Source organism: Antedon mediterranea, chromosome 10 (genome assembly GCF_964355755.1).
Source record: "Antedon mediterranea chromosome 10, ecAntMedi1.1, whole genome shotgun sequence".
In the NCBI taxonomy this organism is placed as follows: Eukaryota; Metazoa; Echinodermata; class Crinoidea; order Comatulida; family Antedonidae; genus Antedon; species Antedon mediterranea.
In genome coordinates, this window is record NC_092679.1 from 23,705,989 (window position 1) to 23,731,691 (window position 25,703).

At 33.7% G+C, this 25,703-nt stretch overlaps 4 protein-coding genes across 6 annotated transcripts in view; all 4 read right to left on the reverse strand.

Moving 5' to 3' along the window:
• LOC140060630 (calpain-1 catalytic subunit-like) overlaps positions 1-9,208 on the reverse strand; it is a 31,858-nt gene extending 22,650 nt beyond the window's left edge. For both annotated transcript variants that reach the window (XR_011847348.1, XM_072106921.1), the window contains exons 1-13: positions 8,890-9,208; positions 8,131-8,225; positions 7,815-7,892; positions 7,346-7,506; positions 6,833-6,969; positions 5,994-6,199; positions 5,740-5,782; positions 5,050-5,115; positions 4,672-4,729; positions 4,409-4,467; positions 3,970-4,038; positions 1,013-1,091; positions 618-734 (exon numbers count right to left, since the gene is read on the reverse strand). Coding sequence is in view for 1 of the 2 variants with exons in the window: in XM_072106921.1 (XP_071963022.1) it covers positions 618-734; positions 1,013-1,091; positions 3,970-4,038; positions 4,409-4,467; positions 4,672-4,729; positions 5,050-5,115; positions 5,740-5,782; positions 5,994-6,199; positions 6,833-6,969; positions 7,346-7,506; positions 7,815-7,892; positions 8,131-8,225; positions 8,890-9,111 (1,390 nt within the window). In the remaining variant the exon portion in view is untranslated. The remainder of the gene's footprint in view (positions 1-617; positions 735-1,012; positions 1,092-3,969; positions 4,039-4,408; positions 4,468-4,671; positions 4,730-5,049; positions 5,116-5,739; positions 5,783-5,993; positions 6,200-6,832; positions 6,970-7,345; positions 7,507-7,814; positions 7,893-8,130; positions 8,226-8,889) is intronic.
• Positions 9,209-9,798: 590 nt separating this feature from the next.
• LOC140061331 (calpain-5-like) lies at positions 9,799-10,804 on the reverse strand. The gene is made up of 3 exons (XM_072107841.1): positions 10,543-10,804; positions 10,180-10,267; positions 9,799-10,052 (listed from the first exon to the last, which is right to left on the reverse strand). Exons 1-3 carry the CDS (start codon positions 10,738-10,740, stop codon positions 9,799-9,801), a joined length of 540 nt encoding a protein of 179 aa, XP_071963942.1. The 5' UTR covers positions 10,741-10,804.
• A 1,464-nt stretch (positions 10,805-12,268) lies between these two features.
• Positions 12,269-23,789, reverse strand: LOC140060333 (calpain-1 catalytic subunit-like). Of its 2 annotated transcripts, XM_072106492.1 has the most exons (15): positions 23,471-23,789; positions 22,712-22,806; positions 22,396-22,473; positions 21,927-22,087; positions 21,414-21,550; positions 20,575-20,780; positions 20,321-20,363; positions 19,629-19,694; positions 16,895-16,952; positions 16,662-16,720; positions 16,212-16,280; positions 15,627-15,705; positions 15,220-15,336; positions 14,645-14,703; positions 12,269-14,143 (listed from the first exon to the last, which is right to left on the reverse strand). In XM_072106492.1, exons 1-15 carry the CDS (start codon positions 23,690-23,692, stop codon positions 14,117-14,119), a joined length of 1,476 nt encoding a protein of 491 aa, XP_071962593.1. In that variant the 5' UTR covers positions 23,693-23,789; the 3' UTR covers positions 12,269-14,116. The 2 variants fall into 2 exon arrangements, with proteins under 2 accessions (XP_071962593.1, XP_071962594.1); XM_072106493.1 differs by lacking the exons at positions 12,269-14,143; positions 14,645-14,703; positions 15,220-15,336 and having other exon boundaries at positions 15,656-16,037.
• A 590-nt stretch (positions 23,790-24,379) lies between these two features.
• On the reverse strand, positions 24,380-25,385 carry LOC140061332 (calpain-5-like). Its single transcript, XM_072107842.1, has 3 exons — positions 25,124-25,385; positions 24,761-24,848; positions 24,380-24,633 (listed from the first exon to the last, which is right to left on the reverse strand). Exons 1-3 carry the CDS (start codon positions 25,319-25,321, stop codon positions 24,380-24,382), a joined length of 540 nt encoding a protein of 179 aa, XP_071963943.1. The 5' UTR covers positions 25,322-25,385.
• Between the last annotated feature and the right edge of the window lie 318 nt (positions 25,386-25,703).

Sequence of the window (25,703 nt, forward strand, 5' to 3'; positions counted from 1 at the left end):
TATTTTGTATTGATTTAAGTGAAATGACGAATGATAATGAATATTGATGGATGATAATGTGGACAATGATGGATGATGAGGATGATCATGATTATGAGGATGATGGATGAATGATGATGGTTGGATGATTGATGGATGTATGATGATGTATGATGATGAATGGATGGATATGATGTGTAAATGATGGATTGATGAATGGATGGATAATGGATGTTGATAATAATGGAGGAATGATGGATGATGTCGATGAGGTTGAGGTGGAGGATGATGAAGATGACGATGGTGAGGATTGATGAGTATGATGGGTGACGATGAGGAGGATTATGAATGTGGATGATGGAAAAGGATAGATAATGATGGATATTGATGATTGATGACGACGATGACGATAGTGAGATATCTGTATGGATGGCTAGGCTCAGAATCGAATCCAAGTAAGCAAGATATCTGATTCACACGGGCACTCTGGATCTTACAGTGTTACAACGCTTTCACACGGAATGTAAACACAAACAAAGATACAGATATCGATGTTTCTACAAGGTATCCATTTGTTGTAAGATGTGTGTAAATGTGAATTTGTGTACAAAGAGTAAGAGTTTAAATAGGCTACTTACTGATAACGTAGCGAATCTTTGAAACCATTAGGAAAAATTCGTCGTATGTAATCTTATTGTCGCTGCCAACGTATCGACTCACTAGGTGCTGCAATATGGTGTCACTGGTTTTAAGACCTGAAACAGGATCCGTTGAATAGTAAAAAAAAATGGTTCTTCGTTTGCATTTAATAAACTGTAAATATTGCATACTATTTAAATATATGTACGTTCAAGAGTGCCGTTTTAAAAAAGAATAGGCGTGTGCTCAAATAAATGTATATACAATCATTAGTCATGTCGTACGAAAGGGCATAATATCAAAGTCTTAATGAATGGATGTATCCAATTGGAGGGAGAGGACTCGGTGAAGTGACGGGAGTTTAAAATTATCACACTTCTACTATCTTACATACCTGCTCGTGACAATGCATCTCGTAACTCGCTCACATCAAGAGTTTTGCTTTTGTCCTTATCAGCTCGAAGAAACATCATCTGAAATCAGAAACAAAGCTAGCCATAAGCACGTAGGCCAAGGTCTAACGCGAAGCTAAGTTTTAATGGATGTAGCCATTTAAACTTGCCAACTAACTTTGTATTGGTAATGTTTTACAACAAAATGGAGTCAAATCCGTCTCATGTGCCACTGAGTAATATTAAAATTGTGATGCTTATATTTCTTATTGAATTTGGGCAAAGTTTATTACTTTCGTGGCAACCCATTCGCGAGATCAGAGAATATAACATTATTAGCATTAGTTCGAGAAAACTTATGATTGACTTATTTTTATGTAGACTGTTTGTAGAGTACAGCTCTTGTAAGTAAGATCATCATTTCCATAATTATACCGTACTCTCCGGATTGTTGATATTTATAAATTATATTGGGATTAGTTAGCCCATAAACGTACATAGTACGTCGCAGCCTGTGTTCAGGCGCGTGTTCCGGATTTAAAATGAATAGTAAAAAATGTAAAATATATTTGTTTGTCTCTTGAACGGTAAAAGTTTCAATTTATATAAGCGCCCAGTGAAGCAGAACGAAGGCTGTGAAATGAGGCCAGATTGCAAGTGCAGCTACGGCGATATGACACTGTGTTTACAGAATAGGAAATTCGTGAAATGGTCAATGTTCCGACGACTCGTTATCATTAACCATATTAATTACTTTTGTGAAATTATACTTATCTAATGTAATTTTAGTCGGTCTTCCCATTTATAAAGTCAATTTTCTATGAAAATTCATCAAAACAGTGAAAAATTAGATATGTTTGCACTTTACGTTTGCCGATTTTCGCACTGACTTAGGGAAAGCCTTCAAAATCAATGAAGCGTAACGTATGCATTCCTGCTGAGCGAGGAGAGCGAGACGACGATACACGTGCTCTACCTGCCCATGCCTGGCATGTCACGTGATAAGCAGATACAGTATACAATACCAAACTGGTCGGGTCGAGTATACCCCGTCTATAATCACAACATGAACGATGTACAGTATTTGGTTGAAGGTCGACTCGACCTACCGGAATGGTATAGATAATATAGCTCGAATGAGAGAGTTGGAATATTTGTAAACATAAGTATATTGCTAATTTTAACAAGCCTATAATACTTTATTAAAAGGCCTGGTAGTATCAATTCGCATATAGGGTCTACTACACTAGCTAGCTCAATTTTTAACTGGGCCGAATCGGCTAGGTCTCCTTCCTACTACCTGGTCTACTTGCTTGATGCAGTATCTGCTTTTTTGGAGAGTAAACTAGGCCTATTTTAGGCCTACTTTTAGACGATCGAGACACCATACGTGCGGACGGCGATCGTACCTTTTTTGCCTCAATATTTACAGCCGATTTTGTAGAATGTTTTAGGTTTAGATTGTTTAGGAGTTTGGTTGATAGGATAGGTTTGGAATCCACCGAGTTTTATTATTATGGGCCAATCGTTTAGTAGGCTAGCTAGGCCCATGATGGGCCCCAATGTTTTAACGTAGCCATCGTGGCATGGAATCCCTAGTCAGAATGGCTCTCACCCATGAAAACAAATGATTTAGGCTAGGCCTAGCCTAGTACGTGAAGCCGATAAAACGATCTGTACGATTCGAGGTATAAAAATAGTATATAATTTAAGACTCCGTAATCTTTACTAATTGTTGTATTTATGTCAAATAAATATATGCTACTACTGTTATTATTACACTTTAGGCCTAGCTTAGAAAATCTACAAAAAATGTATTTCACAATGATCGGGTGGTTGTCGTTTGACAGGGGAGAGAGATTTGAAGTTAACAAACACAACGTACATGACGTCGCGAGTTTGGAATCCACTGATGACGTGATTTTGTGAATATCTCATGAATGTTAATGAGCTTCCCTAAGCTGCTGAAAAACAGACTTTCCATGAATTTACCCTAAAATGTATATGAAATTAATTTTTTTTTATTTCTCGTTATTACTTCTTCATTCTGACATGTCTATATTGTTATGATATTTTTTATTTAATTTTTTAAATAAATAAACGATATTTAAAAGCAATTTTAAACCCAGAATCCCCCTTTAAGGGGTTCGAGGGTTAGGTGTTCTCTCCCGTGTTGCGACGTTGCCCTAGGCGTACGTCATTTCGCCAGCCCATTGGCTAGGCCTTGTTTTATGTGTGGATGCGTTCGACCGCATCGTGTTGCGGACAGCCGGAGTTGAGGGCGCTGTCATTTTAATAATTTATTGTTGATAAGTTAGCTCTGTATCTTGAGTGAGTTTGAGGCTGTCTTGAGGGCGCTCTTTGCGCTTAATTGTAATTGTTGTTTTGTCATTTATTACAGTTTACCGTATTATTCCGTATCGTACATCGGATGCAGTTTTACAATATCGGCGTTTGTGTATCGATCGTCGTAAAGTATCGGCGTGAATAAATGCTGTTCAATAACTGAGATTGTGTGACACGAGTATTCTTACGGTTATCTATTTGAATAGCGAGGCAGAGATACGCTTCACGAGGTCAGAACAAAAATGAATATGATTTTTTGTACAAAATCAAATGTTGTCAATATAGTAGGCTCCTACTTCCTTTGTTTGCTTGTTTTTTTTAAGTTATCGTCCTGTACAATTGTGGACGTTAATAGGTATCATGCATATCAAGAAAATTGATATATTGGTGACTTCACAATTTCACAAAAGCTTATTATATTGAAATCTCCAGTTACCCGAATTTTTAAATAGTCCGCCCTGTCGCTCTACATGTATCTGTATCTATTATTAGTCGCGTGCAACGCGACTCTACAGCTCACTATGTTGGTCGGTTGGTCGGTCGGTCGGTAAACACTTGAGCACGCGACTGCAGCCATGTATATGGCCTTGTTATATTAATTATTGGTACTTACGTCACAGTAAAATGACCATGCTCCAATAGCAATGCCTTCATTGACAGAAAGTTTCCGAGAATCGTCTTCCTATAGTTTTAAGCTTAAGGAATTTAGACAAAAAAACTTGCACTTCTTACCGTATACCATTAATAGATCTTATAGATCTAAGTCTCCATCATCCGCTTTATTGACAAACAGGAAGGGTAGCATACACTTTTTGGCGCTCTCAATTTTATTTATTTCTAGAGACAATATACCTGTATACTCTCATCTTTGGATGATATGTTAACTCGTAAAATCTGTTAACCATTTTGATAGAGCATGAATTTCTTCCGATATGATGATGGTAGACGATGATAGTGCCTCCTTTGGTTACAGGGAAGCCTGATCCGAATCATCCCAGTTTCCTATTTTACATTTCAAATATTTTTGGAAAACTTTTTTAACAAAAGGATACGTCAAACAGTGAGGCAATAGCTGCCGACGTCTCATGTGATATGTCAGAAGGAATGATATCTATAAAAAATAATATTTTTTATTACATTATTATTACATTATTATTATCTAGACATAGATGATCTTTAGAAACTGTTGAATATAATTATGCCAAATATGACTTTACTTTAAATGTTGCAAAATACACAATAAAGAATTTATTGTGTATAATAGTATACATAATAAAGAATTTATTGTGGCGGCGTACTGAGACATATAACATACTTTCTTGTTTCCAACGTACAAAGAAGTTATCCAGTCCTGAGTTGTCCACCAACCCGTCCTGTAAGATGTAATTGGGTTTAACTGTTTACGACTGGAATGCATTATACCGCATGAATACAGCAGTAAGGGAGGCTACAGCACTTACAGTTTAAAAGAGAAAAAATTCCGAAGAATTTAGAATGTTCTTTCACTCTCACAATGTTTTCTCTTCATACCATTTATCAAATTGCCTAACATTTGCATATCAACAGCATTAAAGCATATTTGTTGTGTTCTCTGCTTCAAGGATGTAGTGCTTTGTAAATGATTATATTTTATATAACAATAAAACAGTTAGTTAGTGACATGATTAAGTGGATTATGCCACTACTGACTTACCTCTCCAGCATATTCTTCAAAGACTGATTGAATGATTTCAACCATCATTGGGTCAAGCGTTTTATTCTAAAATAAAGTAAAAAAATGTATGTCTATAATTACAATCTAATATAGCAACAATGCTGCTGCTGTGATTGGTGGGTTCCTCTTCTTGTGTTTTGCCTTTGTTTCTGTTTGTTTGTCAGAATACTGGGTTCTCTGGGAAAACAGTCTTTAACTAAAGAGCTCCCCAGTAAAAAGAAGAAATAAATAAAAGAAAAATAAAGACATGTTGAATTATACAACTACAAGTATTCACGGATGTTACTGTTTTGTATAGTATTATGACCACCAATGCATTTGGCCGTTTTGTAAACCTGATGTGTATTCTTCAATTGTATATAGGCAAATACCATAATTTGTATAATAGATCATAGACAAATTCTTAAAAACATGCTAATGTTTTACTCTAATTTTTACTGAATTGAAAATAATAAATGTAACGAACATGATTGTGATACGGTATCACGAAACTTTCCTAATGCTCAGTCTACACTATCAAACTAGTTTGACAACAAAGTGTGATGTGACCAAATATGATATCATTATATCCATTTATGTGCACATCACATTTGTTTTTGTCAAATAAAGCTTGATAGTGCAGATAAAGCTTAACACAAAAGACACAAATACTTTTTAGAATACACCTACCTCTGATAACGTTGAAGTGTAAAACGATGTGCTGTTTGCCGATCTAAAAAAATATGAATACTCAAATCAAGCTAGATTTTTTTTAGGTTTCCGTTATAAATGCATTTACGGATATAGAAACTACCAAAATACTGTACATAATTGTGAACTATTTCTTGTAGATATGCAAAAAATCTGTAGACCATTAATTTTGTAGATTATTACAAATTACATTGATGTTTTAGTTAATAATGAGTACAATACCGTATACTTACTTGGTCTTTGAAAAAGCTCTGCAAAAGAAACGCAAAAGGAACGGATATTCTTTGTCCTTTTCAAACGTTGAAGGAATGATGACGTAATTACCCGGACCAAGATCCATGAACAGAGCAGCTTCTCGTATTCCTCGTTTGTGTTCAAATGAGTGTAGTGGTTTGCTTGCTTGTATGAACTCCATATCCACTGGACATCCATTTTCTGTCTGTGAGTTAAAAACTATTAGTGTAACTAATAATAAAGAGGGTACAACAACAGAATATTACGAAGAAAAAAATTAGAAGATGTATAAAAAATGGAAAAGAATGAATGAATAAAGGTGTTAACCACGAAAGATTTAAAAAAAATTGTAATTGTAACTATTTTAATTTTTTGCTATTTAATCTGAATATTGCTTTCTGTAGCGCTTTGACCATATTTGGTGGAAAAGTGACCACAAGTATTTAATGTTCATCTGAAACATGCTCCAGCTGAAACAGTACAATTCCGGCACTAGTAAAGGCCAACCAATTTCATTGATCTACCTAGTTTCTCACATTTTGGATTTCCAGTAATTAACCTAAAGGTATTTATGTAGTTAAAGGATCTCAATGGAAATAAGATAATACGCCTTTTGGGATATCCTGGAAAGTATGTCATAAATGTGTTTATTTGTAACTTATGTTATCACTTTGTATGTATGATTATAATTTCCTGATAAATACAAATCAAATCATGTTGGTAATGTCAAAACAATGAATGAATATTAATCAAAATGGTGTGTCACGATCAAATTAATTCGTGAATCATTAAAACTAAATTCAGTAACTATTTTTAAGACAATTTAGAAAAAAATTACTTTGTACATATCAAACCCGAGATCAGAGTCTTCCCACCCGGATTCTTCTCTGTCTTTGCCAACTGCCATCAGAGAGACAACCACTAAATCACCATTATTGTCAACTTGTATGTTGTACTGGGGGTTCTTGTGGAAATCTAAGGAAAGAGAGTGCAGTAGTATAATTTGCTTGTTACACACGAAACACAATCATGCAGGGCACTTTGAAGAACTCATCTGTTTTTAGAAGATAACAATCGTAGAAGATTTTTTTTAATTTCCATTTTTAATGGTTTAGTTAGATTGTAAATTGAAACGAATTTAAGAAGATGTGATTTCGCGCTAGAGAGTGAGTCAACCGCTAATTGTAGGCCTACGGTTTGATGAAGATGTAATTTTTTGAAAATGTAATTGCACACCAGAGATCCTTGGGTAATGCCCAACTATTGGAGGAGATGAAATTACATAGAGGTGAGTTTCTTTGTAATTTTACTACCAATTTTTTGATATTGTATCTTTTTATTTGTTGCATACTTTCTTTATTATTTTCATAACGTCCCATAGCAGTTGAACCTTTTTGCCATTTATTCAAATGTTCAGTCACGTGCCATTTCACATCTTTGTCAGACAGCTCTGGTGGGATGTGAAGAATTCTCAGCTCGTTGAATCTGTGCAGGATGTCTTTGAGAACCATCCTTAAATAAATGAAGCAAATGAATTTTTTAATGCGCTGTTAAAATATTGGGGATGAGGTCAATATAATCATGGTCGCATGCGTCTAAATTTTAATTCTCAGTCGGCACGGTTAGTGCCATAGACAATAATTGGTTTCTATTGCGTGTGCTCGGTCCGTGCGACAAATCCACTATCTTGTTTTCTATTCGTTTGCCAATACAAAGCATTACATAGACGCACGGTCAACCGAGCCGATGGATATAATGATATAGCACGACCGATAGTCTATTCCTAGTTTAGCTTCGGTTGAGTACAGTGGCTCACTTACCAGAAATCACCATCGAGCTCACTTTTTATACCAAACTTTTTCATGGTATCTTTATCCAAAGATTTCATTTCTTCTGACCTAAGATGTTAATGTAAATTGTTACGTTGTAATATGAATTGTTTTCGTTCATAAACAAAAAAATTAATAAAATTAATTGTACCTGACGTAACTTTATGACGATAACTCGTAACGAAAACTAGACGGTACAATAGTAGGCCTAAACTATTCCAAAAGGGACTAAAAAAGAGATTTTTTAATTATGCAAACAACCAAAGGTTTGTATGTAGGCCTCTCTTGTGAGCAATATATTTCTTACTTGTCACCCCATGGTCCAGTCCATTCACAGCGTTCTGTGCTTAGAATTCTGATGATACTTGCAGAGTTCATTTTACCATTGTTGTCATACGTTACCTAAAAGTTCACAATAAGATAAGAAATGAAAGGATTTTTGACTTATCGGTGTTGTAATATACAACTAATAAATAAATTATGACAACAAAAAAACAATTTCATGAGGTGAAAGATGAAAGCATATATTTTCAGAAGGCGAATGAAATTATTTTGATATATTGAACGAACATTATTTGTTTATAACAGACCATTCAAAATGAGACAACGTTCACATTTTTAACATTGAAATAGAACAATTAGGCGGCGCACACAGCCATATAATAATAATTGATCGAACGTGATCAGTCAACAACAGCCTGTGGGTGCACTGTGGAACTAAAATGAACGCGCAAAACGAAATGCAGTAGCCGCATAATAATATAACGAAATCGCACTCTCGATTACGAAATTAGAAGTTAAATAGAATATTATTATTTATCTTTCAATCAAATTAAAATGGTCGATACGTTCTTATTGCATCATTATGATATCTATTGCTGCGTTGTATGATTGAAAACAGGAACACATCAAAATACCTAGGTAGCTTTAAATAAAACGTTATTTGAAATCATTGAAGTTACCAAATCTTGTAATTGAAAGTTGAGTTAAATGTAGAATTAACATATATCGTATTAAAAAGACGTGTAAAGGTTAATACAAAAGTTAATGTAAATTATAAACCCACGTGTTTTACACTTCCAGATAGAATGTACATGCTCTGTAGTTGAAGACCGCACAAATCAAGATTCTCGTCATTTAAAAGGCCGGTCACAAGAGATCCAGTTTTTCTCCACATCATCAACTTGGAACGAAGTATAGCCTCTGTGAAGTCAGACATATCTACTCTCTCAACAGTACCACCAGATAGATCAATCAAAGCTTCAGGGATATCAAATGTACAATCCATCGCCTCGTAACGTAATAAAAGCCTTCATTATAAAACAAAAACAAAATATGTTGTTTGTTTGTTAGTTTGTTAATAGGATGGATAGTCAGCAGTGTCCTTTTCACTCGAGCTACTGTGAAAACTACTCAGTTCTCATAATATGAGAGCTTTTCAAAGTGCTGGAGAATGGAGCAGTGACAAGGGTTTTCCTGCGCTATCTTCAGATTGAATTTTGTTATTTTAAGAATGTTTCTCTTTGTTGGTGTAAACTATTTGTATTAGGTGCTATAAGACTATCATTATCAAATTAGCAAACTACTATTCTGTTCCCCTTAAAAAGCACGATCCATGTCAACATGTATGAGCATGGATACAATTATTCATGGTAGACCTAGTTTCCCAAAAGCTTAATTTTGATTTAAGGAGTGTAAGTTGAGATGGAATTGAAGTTTTGAAGAATATACGGTAATTTTGATTATAACTGTACCCTTAGGCTTCACAACGTTGTTTCTAAAATCTAAAGTAGTTACACGTTTTGATACTGCAGAAGTTGGAATATGCATTGTCTTTGGTAGAGGGAGGTAATCATGATAAAAATGATCATAAACAGATACGATTCTTTTCAAAGTGTTTAAGCATTTAGGACTTTATTATTTTATCTCGGGTATTGTTGTGATGGTGACTTGCAGTAAAAGTGTAAAAGAACACTTACTTTGCCAATGCCTTTTCCATGAGAGGAGCCCAGAATTCATCTTTTGATTGGCAGTGACTGAACATCAGTTTACCATCCAGTGTTGGCAGTTGATCGTCAATGACAATTTCATACCAGGATCCAAATCTCCAAAATCTGAATCTAAAGATGCCTTTATAGTCGTCTTTGAACGACTGTTCTGGACAGACGTAGTTGAGTACGGACGGAACAAGCGTCATCCCTGCCAATGCATTCATGAATGACGCGTTTGCTGTAGGAAAATTGAGTGAACTCAAACGTTACAGTGTAGTTTGTTGCAAAGCGTTTCGCCTCCATTGCCTATTAATTGTAAAAGAACTTTATACTGAATTTATAAATTAAAGACGCCAAAGTCTTACCAAGGCCCTCGTCTCTGGCTAAAATAACCTCATTAAAGGATGCTCCATCTTTAAAAAAGAAGGGTTCCTGCTTGCCTTCTAAGATTTCCTAAGAGAAAACACGGTTTTGTCAGTTTATTTTTGGATGGAATCCAAATGTTAGGCCTAGTTAAAAGGCAGCAGATTGAAATTTTCTAGCTAGCTTCTATGCCCTAGGCCGTTGCAAATAAACATTGTGTGGGTTCCATGGAGTAGTTACTTCCATATAGTTACCGCCTTAATAAATTATGGCGAATAATATTGCATACCCATGAATATGCCTAGTACAATTGATAATGTTAGTTATTGTAAGTAGTACTATTTATATTGAATAGAAACGCTTACTTTTGGACGTAGCCACCTGATGTCATTTCGCCTCTCGTATAAGTCAAACAAATATGTATCTTCTTTAATGAATATAGACTCGTTACATGCCTTAAAACATGGATCTTTGAATAGGTTGTCCCTATTGTACTGACTATCTTCTATCAGATCGGCGTAGTTTTGGCCACAAATTGTGTTTAATTTGATGGACTTAGCCATGTCTCAATAGACTTATAATCCAAAATGAATCGTAATATCAGATGAGAGCAGCTTTAATACTGAACAAACCACCACATCATTACAATAAAAGCTATTGTATTTTCATTGGGTTATTATGATTGTGTGACGTCAAACAATAAGTTCAATTTTAATGGTACATCATAAGCAGTAACTTATATATGTAACCAATATACCGTAAGAAAAGACATATTGGAATTTAATTATGGAATAACAATAGTACTGCATATTATCATTAGGGGCAGTTTAAAGAGATTATTCTAAGGATAGCAATTTTCTATAACGCTACCATTTGTGTGTGTACTGTAAATTTAGATTTATTTTTATTACAAAATAAAAAGGTTTTCAATTTAACATATGCATTTAATTGTTATGTATTTATGCTCCCTGAATACGCTTTTATGGCAATAATATTTAATTGTTTATCTTCGTTCTTTAAAAAATGTACTGATAGTAATTGCAGTTAGTCCCATCGGAAACCAGCTTGCGATTTCAATACATACATTATTGAAAAAAATTAATGTTCAAAAATATTCTGTAAAATTACGTCATAGTTGGGCAAATGTCTTATCTTGCTTAACAATCTACAATTAGGTTTATCCAATTCGACATTTTAATATAATGCCGCTTTTGAATAATTCTATATGCATAACTTGTATTTATACATTTTGTAAACTTGAACTCCAGCCTAGTGAAACACGCAAAAATGTATAATTATCTTTCTAAGGGAGATAATGAGGTAGATATACTCTAATAGTATATTGTGTGTCGTGTATGTTTGAAGATGTAGGCATATAGTGTAGGACTTGTAACAACGAGGCAATGTAACTGTCAAAGAAGGATGAGTCTATTGGCGGTATCTACAAAAGAAGAAACAAGATGTTTGATACCCGCGATATCTAATCTTATTATGATCTCTCCTTATTATTTTGGACAAGACTAATTCCAGATTTAAGTAGTCGTCCTACCATTGTTTTAAATGATGTCTTCGTGTTTTGTTTGATCAACTGAAATAAGAATTCTGTTCCGTCATAACCGTATGTGATGCATGAAGATAAATGTAATTTTTCGGTTGACTTATGGAATTATATATACGAATGGTTTGATCGAAATTGCTATTGAATAAATTGAAAGAACGCTCATCATTTTTACCACCTTAGTTACCACAAAGGACTGCCTGAATAATATCATAGGAAAATATATAATATCTCTATGGTAATATCGATTTAAATATTAACAAAATATTGAACTAATTCTAGTAAGTAGTAGTAATCTAGTAAGTGAAATATTTTTAAATATTATAAAATCTTGGTTTGTTTATTTACCTATTGTTATTATTTTTTCGTCTTGTTATTGTTAAATATATAATGCAGGTTATTGTGTTCCAAATCATAAACAGACGGAGCATGCGCTCTCTCGAGGGTTTGCTGAAAAAAAGGTCAAAGTTCAATTCAATTCAATTCAAGAAACATTTATTGACCAACAATATTATATCATAACAATGGTTGGCATATAATATATATAGTCGAGAGACTACAAAAGACAAACATTTTTTAAATGAGAGTCACCTGAACAGCTAGAAAGCGGCAAAACGGCCAATATCACAAGGATTTGAAAGATGAACATCTTTTTACACAATTCTGTATAAACGCTAAACTTTACCTCCGACAGTTCGTACTGTGTCTGGTTAACGTTAATATAGCATGTTTTGTTGGCTTTATAACATACCTGATTGTATTCTTGCAGTGTGATAGGTCAATTACGCATCATGTGTTATTTAGCTTTTTGTAAGTATTTTGAGCATTTTGCCCGTCGACGTTTTTGACTCTGATCGAATTCGAACATCAACTTGTTGTGCACGCCGTCTATAACGGCTCAACTCAGCGTCCAAAGTTGAATGGCCTAGCTTCCCGAACTAGCATTCGTCAATGATTTACATTGAATATAGGCCTAAGTAGGTGTGTTATAAAATAAATAGTGCATTTTTTTATTTGGTCAACGGCGGATCTGGTCAATTTCGCCTAGATAAAATTTGAGTCGTCAGTTTTTCAACTCATGAATTATTTTCACCATCAAACTCATAAACAAGCTCTCCTATGATTGCCACATCTGCTTTATTCTGCTTTATCTGCATCACTTTTACAAAACATTCCCAATTATTGAGTTATAACTCAACGTGTTCAACCTTTTTTTTTGTACAAGAGTACTTTATGAATATGATTGAATGTCAGAATAACAATTATTTTCAAGACATCATCTGAGAAAGAAGTTATGCGATTGGAAAAACTTCATGCCGTAATTGCTAAATGAATTGTCAAATTCAGCTTATCCTCAGAGACCTAGATCAATTTATGAACGCATTTTACTTACAGATATTTTTACCATTGCGTGAATTTTAGTTATTTAGATAAATCACATATAAATGATATTTGTTTTATATTTCAAGCATTATGATATAGAACTTAGAAAGTTGATGGATGTCATATACCTCTATGATAAAATTAATTGAAAAACCATCCTAAATTAAATTGTCGCTTGTGATTGGTTAACTTGAGTCACGCAAAGCTTTTTTACCGATTTCCAATACAAAACTATTATACCATTGTTATTATTAGTGACGATTGACGTGTCCTGAAGTGTACCAAGAAGGCAAAAAAAAAAAACAACAGGCATACCACTCCATTGCAAATGGTATGGCCAAGTGGTGATCTGACGGTGAGTTATAAATTGTGTTACTTTAACGAGTTATTACATTAGACTATAAAGTTGTTGCTCTTAGTTAAGTCAATCCACACCCTGAATGCATAAAACAATAGAAATTTGACAAGTTTTTGTTCCATAGAATAATCATTTATGCTGTCTTTGATAAAAATGATTTTTTTTTAATCCAATCCAATGACTTCATGATAAATAAAAACAATAAAATCGTTGTAGTCAAGATATTATTACTCTTACTAATCATGACGTCATTTGATTGGACGTGTGAAAATATCATTTTCATCAAAGACAACATAGATGCTTATCCTATAGTTATAGGATGAAAATTTATAAAATTCTCATTTGTTTCAGGTATGAAAAATGCATATTTATCAATTTATCGTCGATCGTTGTCGTTCTAGTGTGTGAATGAGCATTAGGTCTACCCTTACCGGTTATTAAGTGTTTATTTGTAGACGTGCACTATACCGTATATCGATCAGATTAGTAGTGTTATAGTTTTAATAGTAGTTGTTGTAATACTCGCTGCACTTGGTTACGCCAGTAGTTCAGTACATAAGATGTAGAATTAAAATAAAAACTATGCTATATTTATTTATATATTCTGGTGTCTTAAACTTGCTGTTACTTCTTTCCGAGATTAAAGCTTGGCACATATTTCGAGCAACTGAAAAAAAAAATAAACATTTAACTGTACTTCCAGATCTTCCGAAAGCTACAGGTTAGTTTGATTCGACAAATATTCGAATAAGATTGTTTTCATTCATTTCATTAAATTTTTAATCGTTTGTATAGGCCATCGAACTGTATTACTGTAAAATTTACGGTTATTAATTTGGAAAATGTAAGTACATTAACAAAAAAAACTTTAAAATTTAACAGTTTTTTACAGGGTAAACCTACTGTACAGTTCATTCCAAGTTTTATATAATTAATTTAGATTTTGCAATGCATATACTTTAACACCAGATATTGACTACCTTTGAAACGACTATCTATAAGAATACATGTGTAAATTTATTTCTAATATTTTATTAAAAGTGTACACGTTATTGCTTAAAAAACCCCCAAACAACTATGCCTGTTTGAGAGCAATGCGTAAAGTATTAGTAATTATAAAGAACTTTAGAACCATTATATTATTCATTATTAGTCTAATATTACTTACGTCTTCAAGTGTAAATTCCAGAGATTTCTCATTTGTTCCACCAAGCTTTTCAAATTTTCCTGCATAGTAAAAATATGGTAGAATTTTGATGGATGAATGAGGATGGATGATGATGACGATGAGGAGGATGATGGATGGAATGATGATGAGGATGATGATGATAATTAATGGGTGATGGATGAATGATGATGGGTGGATGATTTATGGATGGATAATTGATGAAAGATGATGACGACGAAGAGGAAGATGATTAGAGAATTTGGTGCTTAGGATGATGAATGATGAGGATGATAGGTAAAAATTGATGAGGATGATGGATCAGGATGATGGATGTTGGTGGACGATGATTGATGATGATGATGATGATGACGAGATATAATGTAGGCCACTGGCAGAGTTCGTGCTTGATGGCTATGGCTTAGAGTCGAACCCAGGTAAGCAAGATATCTGATTCACACGGGCACTCTGGATCTTACAGTGTTACAACGCTTTTACACGGAATGTAAACACATTGTAAGATGTGTATAAAATGTGAATTTGTGTACAAAGAATAAGAGTTTGAATAGGCTACTTACTGATAACGTAGCGAATCTTTGAAACCATTAGGAAAAATTTGTCGTATGTAATCTTATTATCACTGCCAACGTACCGGCTCACTAGGTGCTGCAGTACAGCGTCACTGGTTTTAAGACCTGAAACAGAATCCGTTGAATAGTTTAAAAAATGGTTCTTCGTTTGCATTTAATAAACTGTAAATATTGCATAGTATTTAAATATATATGTACGTTCAAGACTGCCGCTTTTAAAAAAAGGCGTGTGTTCAAATAAATGTATATACAATAGTCATGTCGTACGAAAGGCATATCAAAGTCTTAATGAATGGTTGTATCCAATTAGAGGTTGAGGACTCGGTGATGAAGTGACGGGACGGGAGTTTAAAAAACCCGCGGCGCTCCTACCCACTGGTCACTACCGTAGATACCTGCTCGTGACAATGCATCTCGTAACTCGCTCACATCAAGAGTTTTGCTTTCGTCCTTATCAGCTCGAAGAAACATCATCTGAAATCAGAAACTAAGTCTAAACATTTAGACGATGCGCTAGCCATAATCACGTAGGCCTAAGGTCTAAAGCGAAGCTAAGTTCGAATGGATGTAGCCATTTAAACTTGCCAACTTTGTATTGGTAATGTTTTACAACAAAATGGAGTTGACTCAGTCAAATCCGTCTCATATGCCACTGAGTAATATTAAAATGAATATGATTTTTTACTTGGCGAAATAAAATGTTGTCAATTATAGTAGGCATCTACTTGCTTTGTTTGCCTGTTTATTTGTACGATATTGTTTAAGTTATTGTCCTGTATAATTGTTGACGTTAATAGATATCATACCTATTAGGAAAATTGATATATTGGTAAATTATTATATTGATAAATCATTATATTGATATCTCCAGTTACCCGTATCTTAGCCGAAATATTTAATAGCCTGCCCTCTGTCGCTCTACATTTTGCCAAGTGTTGTATTTCGCTGTATCTATTATTATATTAGTTATTGGTACTTACATCACAGTAAAATGACCATGCTCCAATAGCAATGCCTTCATTGACAGAAAGTTTCCGAGAATCGTCTTCCTATAGTTTTAAGCTTAAGGAATTTAGACAAAAAACTTGCACTTCTTTACCGTATACCATCAATAGATCTTATAGATCTAGGCCTAAGTCTCCATCCATGTTCAGTTCAAGATAAAATAATTCATTATTGACATGACCAGAAACATACAGGAAGGGTAGCATACACTTTTTGGCGCTCTCAATGTTATTTATTTCTAGAGACAATATGTTAAATCGTGAAATATGTTAACCATTTTGATCAGAGCATGAATTTCTTCCCATTTGATGATGGTAGACGATGATGGTGCCCACATTGGTTACAGGGAAGCCTGATCCGAATCATCCCAGTTTCTTATTTTACATTTCAAATATTTTTGGAAAACTTTTTTAACAAAAGGATACGTCAAACAGTGAGGCAATAGCTGCCGACGTCTCATGTGATATATCAGAAGGAATGATATCTATAAGAAATAATATTTTTTATTACATTACAATTTATTATTATTATCTAGACATAGACAGATGATCATTAGAAACTGTCGAATATAATTATGCCAAATATGACTTCACTTTAAATGTTACATAATACATAATAAAGAATTTATTGTGGTGGCGTACTGAGACATATAACATACTTTCTTGTTTCCAACGTACAAAGAAGTTATCCAGTTCTGAGTTGTCCATCAACCCGTCCTGTAAGATGTAATTGGGTTTAACTGTTTACGGCTGGAATACTGCATGAACACAGCATCTTCATACCATTTATAAAATTTGCTAACATTTACGTATCATTTTTTTATAATGTCTATCTTACAACTTTATTAAATCATACTTGATTTGTGGAACCCTTTCTCTGCTTTCAAGATGTAATGCTTTGTAAATGTTTATATTTTATATAACAATAAATCAATTTAAAGCCAGAGTTAATGGATCTAAGGCAAATTAATATTCAATTCAATTCAATTCAAAGCAACATTTATTTTCTCCTTTCATATACAAAATAGATTTCAGTGATCAATAAATATGTAAACAAAATTCGAAAGAAGAAGGTACACGCCCAGAAAGATGAAAAACACATCTTGTGGAGGACGTACCTATTACAGACACAGACAATGAAAATTTATAAAATAAAAAAAATATAAAAATAAAAAAAAAAATAAATAAAAAATTGACCGAGGAAAAGTTAATATTTGGCAATAAGGTGACTTTTAAGTTTAGATAAAAATGATTTACTAGAAAGAGAGTTTAAGATGGGGAGTGGCAGATCGTTCCAAAAAGTGGGTCCGGAATACCTAATGTTGTGTTGAAAGTGGTTGGTTTTATGGGTTGGAATATGTAATTTTGAACAAATACGGGTATTATGATAATGAATTGAAGAATTTGGAGTGAACATGGAGCACAGATGTTTGGGAAGGTTGGAATTAATAGAAGAAAAGATGAACGAGCCTTGTTGGGTTAGATTGATATCGGAGACTTTGAGAAGATTAAGCTTTGAAAAAAGATGAGATGAATGAGACAGGGGTGGGGCGCCAGATATAACCCTGATGGCCTTTTTTTGAAGAGTTTGAAGTTTTTTAATACTGGAAGGATAAGAGTTGCACCAGACAATATTGCAATAGTTAAGATAAGGCAGGATGAGGGAGCAGTACAGGATACGAAGAATGTTAGGGGGTGAAAAAGAAGAAAGTCTAGTGATGATGCCAAGACTTTTTGAAATTTTATTCTCAACAAAATTGATGTGATTTTTTCCATGAAAGTCGACTGTCAAGATGAACTCCTTAAAATGTAGCAGATTGGACTGAGGGAATATCATGATTGTTAATAGAAATGTTATAGTTTGCAGTATCAATGTTTTTAATTTTCTGAGGGGTTCCAAACAGGATGAAGTTACATTTTTTTGTGGTTAAGAGAAAGTTTGTTAGCTGAAAAGTATTGAGACATGAGGGTCAGATTGGTATTAACAGTATTAAATAAGGTTTGAATATCAGGGTCAGAGTAATAAACAGTGGTGTCGTCAGCATATAGAAAAAAATTAAGAATTGCAGAAGAAAGATATATATCATTAATATATAGAATAAATAGGAGGGGGCCAAGAAGAGAGCCCTGGGGAACACCACAAGTAACAGGGTTGAAGTTGGAGACAGAATTAGAATACTTGGTACATTGGAAACGATTGGTAAGGTAACTTTTGAAAAGATCATATGCGGGCCCTCTAATTCCATAGTGGGATAGTTTAAATAAAACTATGTTGTGGTCTATTGTATCGAATGCCTTTGACAAATCTATAAAAACGCCGATGGCTAGATGGCCACTTTCAAATGCGTCAACAATTTTGTTTGTTAAGTCAATGAGAGCCATGGGTGTGTTGTGACCTTTTCTAAAGCCATATTGATTTTTGTGAAGAATGTTTTGAGATAAATGAAAATGTACGATCGTAGATTACCCTTTCTAAAGCTTTAGAGAAAATAGAGAGGACAGAGATGGGGCGATAGTTAGAGAAATCAGATTTGTTTCCAGATTTGTAGATAGGGGTAACGCGCGCAAACTTCATCCTGTCTGGGAAAACACCCTTTAATAAAGCAAGATTAAAAATATGGGTAAGTGGAAAAGAAATGAGATCGGCAATATGTTTGATGGGCTTGGTTTGGAAATCATCAATACCGGGTGATTTGTTGTTTTTAAAGGTAGAAATGATTTTAAAAACTTCGGCCTCATTGACTGGAGTAAAGAATATTGAGTTAGGGGTAGGGTTGGGTAAAAAGTCTTTAAATGATCTGTTACTATTGGGAATTTTATTAGCAAGTGAAGGGCCGATTTCAGAAAAATATTTGTTAAAGGCATTTGAAATTATATTGGAATCATTAGTCAACTCACCTTGAAAATTGAAAGTATTTGTATGTGTATTATTTGATTTATTGAGCAGGGAATTAATTGATTTCCAAGTTGCCTTAATATCATTTTTGTGTTTGAGAAACGTTTTGTGAAAATGATTTTTTTTTGCAGCTTTAATTGTAGTATTTAATTTATTACGGAATTGTTTAAAGGCTGTTTCATTTTTTTGGGTGGGACAATGGATAAATTTAGAGTACAGTTTATGTTTGTGTTTAATTGAATTAAGTAGGCCATTAGACATCCATGACTTTAATTTATTATTTTTTTTTTCGTTTTTGAGGAGAGGAAAGTGTTTATCATATATTGATTTTAATATAAGTTCAAAGTGTGAATAAGCCTTATTTGGGTCATCAGTGTTAATAACATCAGTCCAATGTTGGGTGGAAATTTCAAGACGAAAGTTTGCCAGTGAAGTAAGGTTAAATTTTCTAAAAGTATAGTTTTTATTTGGCATTCCTTATGCCACTACTGACTTACCTCTCCAGCATATTCTTCAAAGACTGATTGAATGATTTCAACCATCATTGGGTCAAGCGTTTTATTCTAAAATAAAGTAAAACATTGTATATCTATATAATTACGATCTAGTATAGCAACAATGCTGCTGCTGTGATTGGTGGGTTCCTCTTCTTGTGTTTTATTTTTGTTTCTGTTTATTTGTCTGAATACAGGGTTCTCTGGGAGAACAGTCTTTAACTAAAGAGGTCCCCAGTAAAAAGAAGAAATAAATAAAAGAAAAATAAAGACATGTTGAATTATACAACTACAAGTATTCACGGATGTTACTGTTTTGTATAGTATTATGACCACCAATGCATTTGGCCGTTTTGTAAACCTGATGTGTATTCTTCAATTGTATATAGGCAAATACCATAATTTGTATAATAGATCATAGACAAATTCTTAAAAACATGCTAATGTTTTACTCTAATTTTTACTGAATTGAAAATAATAAATGTAACGAACATGATTGTGATACGGTATCACGAAACTTTCCTAATGCTCAGTCTACACTATCAAACTAGTTTGACAACAAAGTGTGATGTGACCAAATATGATATCATTATATCCATTTATGTGCACATCACATTTGTTTTTGTCAAATAAAGCTTGATAGTGCAGATAAAGCTTAACACAAAAGACACAAATACTTTTTAGAATACACCTACCTCTGATAACGTTGAAGTGTAAAACGATGTGCTGTTTGCCGATCTAAAAAAATATGAATACTCAAATCAAGCTAGATTTTTTTTAGGTTTCCGTTATAAATGCATTTACGGATATAGAAACTACCAAAATACTGTACATAATTGTGAACTATTTCTTGTAGATATGCAAAAAATCTGTAGACCATTAATTTTGTAGATTATTACAAATTACATTGATGTTTTAGTTAATAATGAGTACAATACCGTATACTTACTTGGTCTTTGAAAAAGCTCTGCAAAAGAAACGCAAAAGGAACGGATATTCTTTGTCCTTTTCAAACGTTGAAGGAATGATGACGTAATTACCCGGACCAAGATCCATGAACAGAGCAGCTTCTCGTATTCCTCGTTTGTGTTCAAATGAGTGTAGTGGTTTGCTTGCTTGTATGAACTCCATATCCACTGGACATCCATTTTCTGTCTGTGAGTTAAAAACTATTAGTGTAACTAATAATAAAGAGGGTACAACAACAGAATATTACGAAGAAAAAAATTAGAAGATGTATAAAAAATGGAAAAGAATGAATGAATAAAGGTGTTAACCACGAAAGATTTAAAAAAAATTGTAATTGTAACTATTTTAATTTTTTGCTATTTAATCTGAATATTGCTTTCTGTAGCGCTTTGACCATATTTGGTGGAAAAGTGACCACAAGTATTTAATGTTCATCTGAAACATGCTCCAGCTGAAACAGTACAATTCCGGCACTAGTAAAGGCCAACCAATTTCATTGATCTACCTAGTTTCTCACATTTTGGATTTCCAGTAATTAACCTAAAGGTATTTATGTAGTTAAAGGATCTCAATGGAAATAAGATAATACGCCTTTTGGGATATCCTGGAAAGTATGTCATAAATGTGTTTATTTGTAACTTATGTTATCACTTTGTATGTATGATTATAATTTCCTGATAAATACAAATCAAATCATGTTGGTAATGTCAAAACAATGAATGAATATTAATCAAAATGGTGTGTCACGATCAAATTAATTCGTGAATCATTAAAACTAAATTCAGTAACTATTTTTAAGACAATTTAGAAAAAAATTACTTTGTACATATCAAACCCGAGATCAGAGTCTTCCCACCCGGATTCTTCTCTGTCTTTGCCAACTGCCATCAGAGAGACAACCACTAAATCACCATTATTGTCAACTTGTATGTTGTACTGGGGGTTCTTGTGGAAATCTAAGGAAAGAGAGTGCAGTAGTATAATTTGCTTGTTACACACGAAACACAATCATGCAGGGCACTTTGAAGAACTCATCTGTTTTTAGAAGATAACAATCGTAGAAGATTTTTTTTAATTTCCATTTTTAATGGTTTAGTTAGATTGTAAATTGAAACGAATTTAAGAAGATGTGATTTCGCGCTAGAGAGTGAGTCAACCGCTAATTGTAGGCCTACGGTTTGATGAAGATGTAATTTTTTGAAAATGTAATTGCACACCAGAGATCCTTGGGTAATGCCCAACTATTGGAGGAGATGAAATTACATAGAGGTGAGTTTCTTTGTAATTTTACTACCAATTTTTTGATATTGTATCTTTTTATTTGTTGCATACTTTCTTTATTATTTTCATAACGTCCCATAGCAGTTGAACCTTTTTGCCATTTATTCAAATGTTCAGTCACGTGCCATTTCACATCTTTGTCAGACAGCTCTGGTGGGATGTGAAGAATTCTCAGCTCGTTGAATCTGTGCAGGATGTCTTTGAGAACCATCCTTAAATAAATGAAGCAAATGAATTTTTTAATGCGCTGTTAAAATATTGGGGATGAGGTCAATATAATCATGGTCGCATGCGTCTAAATTTTAATTCTCAGTCGGCACGGTTAGTGCCATAGACAATAATTGGTTTCTATTGCGTGTGCTCGGTCCGTGCGACAAATCCACTATCTTGTTTTCTATTCGTTTGCCAATACAAAGCATTACATAGACGCACGGTCAACCGAGCCGATGGATATAATGATATAGCACGACCGATAGTCTATTCCTAGTTTAGCTTCGGTTGAGTACAGTGGCTCACTTACCAGAAATCACCATCGAGCTCACTTTTTATACCAAACTTTTTCATGGTATCTTTATCCAAAGATTTCATTTCTTCTGACCTAAGATGTTAATGTAAATTGTTACGTTGTAATATGAATTGTTTTCGTTCATAAACAAAAAAATTAATAAAATTAATTGTACCTGACGTAACTTTATGACGATAACTCGTAACGAAAACTAGACGGTACAATAGTAGGCCTAAACTATTCCAAAAGGGACTAAAAAAGAGATTTTTTAATTATGCAAACAACCAAAGGTTTGTATGTAGGCCTCTCTTGTGAGCAATATATTTCTTACTTGTCACCCCATGGTCCAGTCCATTCACAGCGTTCTGTGCTTAGAATTCTGATGATACTTGCAGAGTTCATTTTACCATTGTTGTCATACGTTACCTAAAAGTTCACAATAAGATAAGAAATGAAAGGATTTTTGACTTATCGGTGTTGTAATATACAACTAATAAATAAATTATGACAACAAAAAAACAATTTCATGAGGTGAAAGATGAAAGCATATATTTTCAGAAGGCGAATGAAATTATTTTGATATATTGAACGAACATTATTTGTTTATAACAGACCATTCAAAATGAGACAGCGTTCACATTTTTAACATTGAAATAGAACAATTAGGCGGCGCACACAGCCATATAATAATAATTGATCGAACGTGATCAGTCAACAACAGCCTGTGGGTGCACTGTGGAACTAAAATGAACGCGCAAAACGAAATGCAGTAGCCGCATAATAATATAACGAAATCGCACTCTCGATTACGAAATTAGAAGTTAAATAGAATATTATTATTTATCTTTCAATCAAATTAAAATGGTCGATACGTTCTTATTGCATCATTATGATATCTATTGCTGCGTTGTATGATTGAAAACAGGAACACATCAAAATACCTAGGTAGCTTTAAATAAAACGTTATTTGAAATCATTGAAGTTACCAAATCTTGTAATTGAAAGTTGAGTTAAATGTAGAATTAACATATATCGTATTAAAAAGACGTGTAAAGGTTAATACAAAAGTTAATGTAAATTATAAACCCACGTGTTTTACACTTCCAGATAGAATGTACATGCTCTGTAGTTGAAGACCGCACAAATCAAGATTCTCGTCATTTAAAAGGCCGGTCACAAGAGATCCAGTTTTTCTCCACATCATCAACTTGGAACGAAGTATAGCCTCTGTGAAGTCAGACATATCTACTCTCTCAACAGTACCACCAGATAGATCAATCAAAGCTTCAGGGATATCAAATGTACAATCCATCGCCTCGTAACGTAATAAAAGCCTTCATTATAAAACAAAAACAAAATATGTTGTTTGTTTGTTAGTTTGTTAATAGGATGGATAGTCAGCAGTGTCCTTTTCACTCGAGCTACTGTGAAAACTACTCAGTTCTCATAATATGAGAGCTTTTCAAAGTGCTGGAGAATGGAGCAGTGACAAGGGTTTTCCTGCGCTATCTTCAGATTGAATTTTGTTATTTTAAGAATGTTTCTCTTTGTTGGTGTAAACTATTTGTATTAGGTGCTATAAGACTATCATTATCAAATTAGCAAACTACTATTCTGTTCCCCTTAAAAAGCACGATCCATGTCAACATGTATGAGCATGGATACAATTATTCATGGTAGACCTAGTTTCCCAAAAGCTTAATTTTGATTTAAGGAGTGTAAGTTGAGATGGAATTGAAGTTTTGAAGAATATACGGTAATTTTGATTATAACTGTACCCTTAGGCTTCACAACGTTGTTTCTAAAATCTAAAGTAGTTACACGTTTTGATACTGCAGAAGTTGGAATATGCATTGTCTTTGGTAGAGGGAGGTAATCATGATAAAAATGATCATAAACAGATACGATTCTTTTCAAAGTGTTTAAGCATTTAGGACTTTATTATTTTATCTCGGGTATTGTTGTGATGGTGACTTGCAGTAAAAGTGTAAAAGAACACTTACTTTGCCAATGCCTTTTCCATGAGAGGAGCCCAGAATTCATCTTTTGATTGGCAGTGACTGAACATCAGTTTACCATCCAGTGTTGGCAGTTGATCGTCAATGACAATTTCATACCAGGATCCAAATCTCCAAAATCTGAATCTAAAGATGCCTTTATAGTCGTCTTTGAACGACTGTTCTGGACAGACGTAGTTGAGTACGGACGGAACAAGCGTCATCCCTGCCAATGCATTCATGAATGACGCGTTTGCTGTAGGAAAATTGAGTGAACTCAAACGTTACAGTGTAGTTTGTTGCAAAGCGTTTCGCCTCCATTGCCTATTAATTGTAAAAGAACTTTATACTGAATTTATAAATTAAAGACGCCAAAGTCTTACCAAGGCCCTCGTCTCTGGCTAAAATAACCTCATTAAAGGATGCTCCATCTTTAAAAAAGAAGGGTTCCTGCTTGCCTTCTAAGATTTCCTAAGAGAAAACACGGTTTTGTCAGTTTATTTTTGGATGGAATCCAAATGTTAGGCCTAGTTAAAAGGCAGCAGATTGAAATTTTCTAGCTAGCTTCTATGCCCTAGGCCGTTGCAAATAAACATTGTGTGGGTTCCATGGAGTAGTTACTTCCATATAGTTACCGCCTTAATAAATTATGGCGAATAATATTGCATACCCATGAATATGCCTAGTACAATTGATAATGTTAGTTATTGTAAGTAGTACTATTTATATTGAATAGAAACGCTTACTTTTGGACGTAGCCACCTGATGTCATTTCGCCTCTCGTATAAGTCAAACAAATATGTATCTTCTTTAATGAATATAGACTCGTTACATGCCTTAAAACATGGATCTTTGAATAGGTTGTCCCTATTGTACTGACTATCTTCTATCAGATCGGCGTAGTTTTGGCCACAAATTGTGTTTAATTTGATGGACTTAGCCATGTCTCAATAGACTTATAATCCAAAATGAATCGTAATATCAGATGAGAGCAGCTTTAATACTGAACAAACCACCACATCATTACAATAAAAGCTATTGTATTTTCATTGGGTTATTATGATTGTGTGACGTCAAACAATAAGTTCAATTTTAATGGTACATCATAAGCAGTAACTTATATATGTAACCAATATACCGTAAGAAAAGACATATTGGAATTTAATTATGGAATAACAATAGTACTGCATATTATCATTAGGGGCAGTTTAAAGAGATTATTCTAAGGATAGCAATTTTCTATAACGCTACCATTTGTGTGTGTACTGTAAATTTAGATTTATTTTTATTACAAAATAAAAAGGTTTTCAATTTAACATATGCATT